This window comes from Globicephala melas, chromosome 19, assembly GCF_963455315.2.
Source record: "Globicephala melas chromosome 19, mGloMel1.2, whole genome shotgun sequence".
Taxonomy (NCBI): Eukaryota; Metazoa; Chordata; class Mammalia; order Artiodactyla; family Delphinidae; genus Globicephala; species Globicephala melas.
This window is the reverse complement of record NC_083332.1, coordinates 34719000-34728355: the sequence shown is the minus strand read 5'-3', so window position 1 is coordinate 34728355 and position 9356 is coordinate 34719000. Positions and strand designations below refer to the sequence as shown.

At 38.5% G+C, this 9356-nt stretch overlaps 1 protein-coding gene across 1 annotated transcript in view; it reads right to left on the bottom strand.

Moving 5' to 3' along the window:
- Positions 1-428: 428 nt before the first annotated feature.
- The window catches only part of CES5A (carboxylesterase 5A), an 86106-nt gene continuing 77178 nt past the window's right edge, over positions 429-9356 (bottom strand). The window contains exons 10-12 of the mRNA XM_060288297.1: positions 2916-3065; positions 915-999; positions 429-850 (exon numbers count right to left, since the gene is read on the bottom strand). Coding sequence (XP_060144280.1) covers positions 610-850; positions 915-999; positions 2916-3065 — 476 coding nt within the window. The 3' untranslated portion in view covers positions 429-609. The remainder of the gene's footprint in view (positions 851-914; positions 1000-2915; positions 3066-9356) is intronic.

Below are 9356 nucleotides of genomic sequence, written 5' to 3'. Positions count from 1 at the left end.
AGATGGGGGTTGGAGGACACATAATTCAGGTAACACACACCAAGACATGTTAGAAAGTTCACTTCATCTTGGATGCTGGGGTAGAGGGGGAGAGTTTTCAGCCCATAATTAAATTCTGCTCCCTGTACATATTTTGCATTCTTATTTTATTTTATATGAGTAACAAGATCATTATGATGCCAACTAATAGGCCAACCCTCCTGCAGATTTATTGAAGAAATCTGGTAGCTTTCCAAGGCAAATTGCGTTGTTTTTTTTTTTTTTTTTGGTACTTGGGCCTCTCAGTGTTGTGGCCTCTCCCGTTGCGGAGCACAGGCTCCGGATGCGCAGGCTCAGCGGCCATGGCTCACGGGCTCAGCCGCTCCGCGGCATGTGGGATCTTCCCGGACCGGGGCATGAACCCATGTACCCTGCATAGGCAGGCGGACTCTCAACCACTGCGCCACAGGGAAGCCCCAAATTGCATTTTTTGACGTTGAAAATAATTCTTTAAGGATCATCCCCAAGTTCCCAAAACATCAGCTAAAGCAGTTGACTCCGTAAAGTAGCTAAACACAGATGAAGCTAATGATTGTGGGAGAAACCGCAGAAGGAGAAGGAAAACCAGAATCACACAAAGATAGGAGCAAAAGAGAAAATGAAAGGCAGGAGCAGAGAAAGGAAGGTTAAGAAAGAAAGAGAAGCAAGGAGCGTTCTGGAAGAGGACATCATCAGGGGGAGGGTGTCCGTCCAAAACTCCAGCTCCAGCTCTTTCAGTCTCTGTCCCACGCTCATGTTCAAGTCCAGCTGTAAGTATTCCTCGGTCTGATCGTAGGCCGGCCACAGGGGCAGGCCTTCCCCATTAGGATTCCTGGAAGTGAGAGATTTTCAGCCTCAAACACCTGGTTACGGAGGATGCTGGGAGGTTCACTTACCCATTCCGAGCAAAGTTAGCCCAATATAGCATCATGTTCCTGCTCAGCTGTTTCACTGCACTCATTGCGTATTTGCAGATACTGACTTGCCTGAAGAATCATGGTTCCAAATGGTGGAGGCTGAACACACATCTTCCCTGACCATCCAACACTCTTCCTGCCCTTTCCACGGGACTGCAAGTTCCTTGGGGACAGAGACACCTCTCTCTCTCGATCAATCAATCAATTATTGTACTTCTTTATTTGAAAATGTAACACTGCTTAAAGCACAAAGTTCAAAATGCAGGAAGTATATCTAATGAAAGTAAGTTTCTCCATCTCTTCCCTCTAGTCACCCAGTTACCAGCCTCAGAGGCAACCATTGTTACCACATTCTTGAGGGAACTTCCGAAGGAGTCTAGACGTGCATGAGGGTTTAAGCAGACACTTTTAACACACTTGATGCTACAGTGGACACACATTATACATCTTTCTCTTTCACTAAAATTGTATCCAGGAGTTAGTTCCATATTGCTGCCTATAAACCTTCCATTTACTGTTCTTTGTTGCTCTATAAATATACAATACATAAATATATATATGTAAGTATATAATTCATGTATCCAGTACTGTATTGATGGGTCTTGACATTTTTTTCAATCTTTTGCTCGTAAAAGCAATGTTTTAGTGTGTGTTTGTGTGTGTATATTTTTGCACATGTGGAAGTCTAATTGCATAAAAAATTCCAGAAGTTGAATTGCTGGGCTAAAAACTACACGCATTTTAAATTTTGATAGAGTTTTCCATTGACATATGAGGTTATCAATTTTCCCCCACCTGCTCAAATACATTATGTAAAATGTTCTTCTCAACCTTGATCTATGAAAAATGAGTCCTTGGTCAAGGTTAGTTTTTAATCCTCTTTGCTATGAGCGAGGTTGAATGGATTTTTATGTTTAAAAGCCACATGTTTCCCTTTCCATAAACTATTTATATCTGTTACCCAGTTTTTGACTGGGTTGTGTTTTTCTCATTGATTTTATGAGTTCTTTAGATACCAAGGAATTTAACCCTTTGATACATACATATGTTGTTCATTTTTTCCATTTTTGAGAGTCCATGTGCCCATCACATAGTACAGGTTCAGTGATGGTTACTGAGTAATAATAATAGTAATATTTCTTAAGCACTCACCATATGATTTATGAGAATTGTTTCATTTAATCCTTATGACAACCTAGGAGGTAGTTCTGTTAGTATTGGCATTATAAGATAAGAAAGAATAAATAAAACAATGAACAAACCGCACTGCACAGACACACTCTAGAGGAGAGGTTCTGTCCTTTTCACGGAGAGGCTAGCATGAACTGGTTAAGAGCCTACACTGTGCAATTTTTTAACTAAATAGTTTAGTCATAACTCCTGTGTGTAGTTCTTATGGTTTTTTAAATTTTGATCACCTCATCTGATTGGCTTATTATTTTAGGCACTGAACAGGTCATAAATTCAGGAATAAATGAGCTAACCTCACCAGAAAGAGTTCACAAGCATTTACATTAGATCACCTGGATCCAGACAACTTTCAGCTGCAATTATGAAAAATGTGGTTCTTGCCTTTGAAAGCCCTGAGTGGTAGCCTCACGGGAGCTCTGGGAAGGGCAGGGAGGGTGAGACCAGATGTCAAAGAGAAGGAAGTAAGTGGGTGGGGTTTTTTTTTCAAAAAAAATCAGATTGCATGAGTGCCCCCAAGTGCCCACCCCTATAGGCTTTAGTCTAGAGAAAAACACTCATCAAGCAAATGTTGGCCCATCTTTTTCATGGCCTCTTTTTCTAAAACTACGAGTGGAGACATTCTCCAGCGAAAGGTTGTGTCTGTAAACCACCATGCCAGTCCTCCCAGCCCCTGCATAGTGTTGCGGTTGGTGAGGCTTCGCGCTAACAATGGAGATTCTCATCTTCTCCCCAACTCGTCCCAAGCTCATGTTCCTGCAAGAGCAGGAGCCCCTGAAGCCAGTTTCTTACCAAACGTGACAATGTCGCCCTTCAGGAAGGCACCTCCAGAGACAAAGCGGATTTCATCAGTGTGATCAGCTTTGACAAAAGGTGGCTTCTTATCCTTTAAGCACTGGGGCCGATGCTGAAACTCATAGAAGTAGACAGGTGCACCAGCATCTGCAGAAAGGTAGGAAGGGTTTGTGGCAGGCATGCATGCAGGGGGCAGTAGGGGCTGGCCCTGCATTTCCATCCATCTAGTCTGGGATCCACAGACTCGTGGGTGGAACAGCCCAGAGACAATGTGAGGCTAGTGTTTCCTGCTACAGTGGCCCTCATGCCCCTGGAGACAGAACTCACTACCCCTCAGGGTGGCCTGAGAGGGCAACAGTACTACTTCTCAAAAAAAAACCCTTTATACTGATCCGAGATCTACCTCCTTGTGACTTCCTTTGTTTGACCCTGGTTCAACTGTCTGGGGAAAACAGAACAAAATTATTTCCTGTTACCAAGATGCTCTGCTGCATCCTATGTTTCTTCACCTCTCTTCTAAAGGTCTTTGCTCTGTAATTTCCCCTCTTTCCCTGCATCATCAGTTTTTCTCTATTGGATCATCACCATCAGTAGCAAACATGCTTACAAAGTCTCTCATTAAAGCACACACACGTGTGCACACACATATGGGCACACACACACAGAAGCACACACAAACATATCAATACATACTCTTGGTCTCAACTTCCCCTCCAGTTACTGGCTTATTTCTCTAAATTCCTTCTAGCAAGCCTTACAGTGAAGTTGCCTTATTATCTCTGCTTCCTTTCCTCTCATTTTCTCTTTCAATAGAAGTATCATGTATGGACAATAAAAAGCACAGATTTTAAGTGTACATTTTGATGAGTTTTTACAAATGCATGCACGTTCGTGTAAACACCACCCCAAGCAGGATACAGAGCATTTCCATCACCCCAGAAGTTCCCTTGCATCTCCTTCTAGTCACTCTACCAAGAGAAAACCAAAGTTTTTATTCCTATCACAGTTGATTAATTTTGCTTGTTCTTGAACTCTGTATGGAATAACACAAAATGTACTCTTTTGTATCCAGCTTCTTTTGCTCAGCATAATACTTTTGAGGTTCATCCATGTTTTGCCTGTATCAATAATTGACTCCTAATCACCAAGTAGTAAGCTACTGCATGAATATACCATAAATTACTTATCCATTCATCTGACGATAGACATTTTGGGTTCTTTCCAATTTTGGGCTATTATGATTAAAGCTGCTGTGGATATCCATATACAAGTCTTTTCTGCGGTTGAGTAACAGGGTAAGTGTATGTCTATAAGAAACTTACAGTTTTCCAGGGTGATTGTAACCACTTCACATTCCCACCAGAAGTTCTGAACATTCCACCCTTGGCAATACTTTTTGGTATATGGTTTGAGTTTTTAATATTAGCCATTTTAGCAGGTGTAAATAGTTGCCTCATTTTGGTTTCATTTTGCATTTCCCTGATGACAATGTCGAGCACCTTTTCATGTGCATTTTGCTTTCATTCATCCTCTTTAGTGAAGTGTCTTTTCAAGCCTTTTACACATTTGTAATTGGATTATTTGTCTTTTCACTACTGAACTGTAAGAGTTCTTCTATTCTGGATATGAATTTTTTGTCAGATTTGTATTGTGAATATTTTCTTCCAGTCTGTGGCTTGCTTTTGCATTTTCTTCACAGTAATTTTTAAAAATTCACCAACATAAAAGTCAGCATTTTAACAATTTCAAAGTGTATAATTCAGTGGCTTTTAGTATGTGCAGAATGTTATGCAACCATCACCACTATCTAGGTCCAGAACATTTTCATCACCTCAGACAGAAACCCAGATCCATTCAAGCAGTCATTCCCTCACTCACCCCTCCCCTTACCCTTGGGAATTTTATGGTGCTATAGATTTGCCTACTCTGGACATTTCACATAAATAGAATCACACAACATATAGCCTTTTATGGTCTTCTTCCACTTAGCAGTTTTTCCAGGGTTCATCCGTATTGTAGCACGTATCAATATTTCATGGCTAAATTATAATCCATTGTATATATATACACCACCTTTTGTTTATCTATTCACCAATTGATGGACATTTGGGTTGTTGCTTCTTTTTGGTTACAGTAAGGCTGCTATGAACACTCATGTAAGATTTTTGTTTGACCACCTATTTTTAAAAAATTTTTATTGGAGTATAGTTGCTTAGGAGTGTATTTGCTGGGTTGTTGATACTTCTACGTGTAACTTTTTGAGGAACAGTCGAACTGTTTTCTACAACAGGTGCACCATTTTACATTCCCATCAGCAGTATATGAGTGTTCCAATTTCTCCACATTCTCAACAACATGTTATTTTCTGGATTTGTTGTTTGTTGTTTTTTGTTTGTTTGCTTATTGTAGCTACTCTAGTGGATGTGAAGTGGTATGTCGTGGTTATGATTTTCATTTCTTTAATAACAAATGATGTTGATCATCTTTTCATGTGCTTATTAGCCATTTGTATATCTTCTTTGGAAAAATGTCCATTCAATCCTTTGCCCATTTTTTATTTGAGTTGTTTGGCCTTTTGTTTGTTTGTTTGTTTACTTGTAAGAGTTCTTTATATATTCTGAATAATAGACCCTTATCAGATATATGATTTGCAAATATTTTCTCCCATTCTGTGGGTTGTCTTTTCACTTTCTTTATATTGTCCTTTAATGCACAATAATTTTTAATTTTGATAAAGTCCAATTTTTTTCTTTTTTGTTTATATTTTTGGTGTTATATCTAAGAATCCATTGCCAAATCTGAGGTCATAGAAATGTACCCTGTTTTCTTCTAAGAGGTTTACAGTTTCACCTCTTACATTTAGGTCTCTGATCCATTTTGAGTTAATTATTTTTTTAACATCTTTATTGGAGTATAATTGCTTTACAATGGTGTGTTAGTTTCTGCTTTATAACAAAGTGAATCAGCTATACATACACATATATCCCCATATCTCCTTCCTCTTGCGTCTCCCTCCCACCCTCCCTATCCCACCCTTCTAGGTGGTCACAAAGCACCGAGCTGATCTCCCTGTGCTATGCTGCTGCTTCCCACTAGCTATCTATTTTACATTTGGTAGTATATATAAGTCCATGCCATACTCTCACTTCGTCCCAGCTTACCCTTCCCCCTCCCCATGTCCTCAAGTCCATTCTCTATGTCTGTGTCTTTATTCCTGTCCTGCCCCTAGGTTCTTCAGAACCATTTTTTTTAGATTCCATATATATGTTTTAGCATACGGTATTTGTTTTTCTCTTTCTGACTTAACTTCACTCTGTATGACAGTCTCTAGGTCCATCCACCTCACTACAAATAACCATTTTGAGTTAATTTTTGATTATGGTGTGAGGGTAGGGTTCAATTTCCTTCTTTTGCATGTGTTATTCAGTTGTCCCAGCAGAATTTGCTGAAAAGACTATTTTTTCCCCATTGAATAGTCTTGGCAGCCTTGTGTAAATCAATTGACTATAGATATATATAGGTTTATTTCTGGACATTGATCTGTTTGTCTATTCTTATGCCAGTAGCACACCACCTTGACTACCATTGCCTTGTAGTGAGTTTTAAAATCAGTAAATATGAGTCTTCCAGCTTTGTTCTTTTTCAAGATTATTTTGGCTATTCTGGGTCCCCTGAAATTCCATATGAATTTTAGGATCAGCTTGTCCATTTCTGCAAAAAGGGAAGTCAGAATTTTGATGGGAATTGCATTAAATTTGGGAGTATTGCCATCTTAAATCTAAATCTTCCAAACCATTTATTCTTTCATTTCTTTCAGCAATGTTTTATAATTTTCAGTGCACGTATCTTGTACCTCCTTGGTTATATTAATTTCTAAGTAATTTATTCTTTTTGATGCTAATGCTATTCTAAATGAAGTTGTTCTCTTAATTTCATTTTTTGATTGTTCACTGCTAGTGTGTAGAAATAAAACTGACTTTTGTATGCTGATCTTGTATCCTGAAACTTTGAATTTATTAACTCTCATGGTTTTTTGTGGATTCTTTAGAATTTTCTACACATAATATCATGCCATCTGTGAATAGAGACAGTTTTGCTTCTTTCTTTCCAATTTAGATTCCTTTTAATTTGTCCTCGCTAGAACTTGAATAGAAATGGTGGGAGGAAACATCTTTATCTTGTTCCTGATCTTAGGGAAAGATTTCAGTCTTTCACCACTAAGTAAGATATCAGCTGTGGGTTTTTCACATAAGTCCTTTATCAGTTTGAACAAGGTCCTGTGTATTCTTAGTTTGTTGAGTGTCTTCATCATGAATGTGTGTTGAATTTTGTCAAATGCTTTTTCTGCATCTAATAAGATAATTGTGTGTTTTTTCCTGTATTCTATTAATAAGGTATATTATATTGATTGATTTTCATATATTGAACCATGCTTATATTCCTGGGATAAATCCCAATTGATTATGGTATACAATCCTTTTAATATGCTAGATTCAGTAGCTAGGATTTTGTTGAGGATTTTTGCAACTAGGCTCATATGGGATATTGGTCTATAGTTTTCTTTTCTTGTGATGTCTTTGTCTGGCTTTACTATCAGGGTACTACTGGTCTCACAGGACGAGTTACGAAGTATTCCCTCCTCTTTCACTTTTTTGAAAGGATTGAGAAAGATTGGTTTTAATTCTTTAAATGTTTGCTAGAATTCACCAGTGAAGACAACTGGTCCTGGGATTTCCTTTGTTGGTAGGGTTTTGCTTACTGATTCAATAATTTCTTTTGTCATAGGTATATTCAGACTTTCTATTTCTTCTTGAATTGGTTTTTGTAGTTTTTGTGTTTCTAGGAATTTCTCAATTTCATCTACCTAATTTGTTGCCATACACCTGTTCATAATAATCCTTTTTATTTCTGTAATGTCTGTAGTAATGCACCCACTTTCATTTCTAATTTGAGTCTTCTTTCTTGGTCAGTCTGATTAAAAGTTTGTCAATTTCATTGTTTTTCTTTTTTTTCAATAAACACTCTTTTATTTTTATTTTTTAAATTAATTAACTTACTTTTATCTTTGGCTGCATTGGGTATTTATTGCTGCGCGCAGGCTTTCTCTAGTTGTGGCAGCGAGCAAGGGCTACTCTTCGTTGTGGTGCGTGGGCTTTTCATTGTGGTGGCTTCTCATTGCAGAGCATGGGCTCTAGGTGTGCAGGCTTCAGTAGTTGTGGCACACGGGCTTAGCTGCTCCACAGCACGTGGGATCTTCCTGGACCAGGGATCAAACCTGTGTCCCCTGCATTGGCAGGCAGATTCTTAACCACTGCGCCACCAGGGAAGTCTCTGTTGTTTTTCAAAGAACCAAATTTTATATTCATCCATTCTCTCTATTGATTTTATACTCTATTTCATTTATCTCTGCTCTTATCTTTATTATATTCTTCCTTCTGGTTGGATTTACTTTGCTCTTATTTTTCTAGTTACTTAAGGTGGAAGGTTGGGTTATTGATTTGAGATCGTTTTTGCTTTTTTCTTTTTTTTTTTAAGATGTTAGGGGTAGGAGTTTATTATTTATTTATTTTTATTTTTGCAGTGTTGGGTCTTCGTTTCTGTGCGAGGACTATCTCTAGTTGTGGCAAGGGGGGGCCACTCTTCATCGTGGTGCGCGGGGCTCTCACTATCGTGGCCTCTCTTGTTGGGGAGCACAGGCTCCAGACACGCAGGCTCAGTAGTTGTGGCTCATGGGCCCAGCTGCTCCACGGCATGTGGGATCCTCCCAGACCAGGGCTCGAACCCGTGTCCCCTGCATTAGCAGGCATATTCTCAACCACTGTGCCACCAGGGAAGCCCTTTTTTGCTTTTTAATGTATGCACTTACAGCTATAAATTTCTCTCTAAGCACTGCTTTCACCATGCCCCATAAGTTTCAGAATCTTGTGGTTTTGTTTTCATTCATCTCAAAGTATGTTCTGATTTTCCCTGTGATTTCTTCTTTGACCTATTGATTATTTAAGAGTTTGTTGTTAAAAACTATTTTGTAGCAAAGCACACTATCAACAAAATAATAAGGCAATCCACAGAATGGGAGAAAATGTTTGCAAATCATTTATCTGATAAAAGATTAATATATCTAGAGTATGTAAAGAACTCCTAAAACTCAGTAACAACAACACAAAAACCAGCTAAATTCAAAAATAGGCAAAGAAACTTGAATAAACATTTCTCCAAAGAATATATACAAATGGGTAATAAGCACATGAAAAGATATTCGATATCAACGTCACTAATTCTTAGGGAAATGCAAATCATAACCACAATAAGATACCATTTCACACCTATTACAATGGCTATTACTTAAAAATGATAATAACAAGTGTTGGTAAAAATGTGGAAAACTTGGAACCCTGTGCATTATAAGTGCACAATGTAAAATGGTGCAGCCACTGTGGA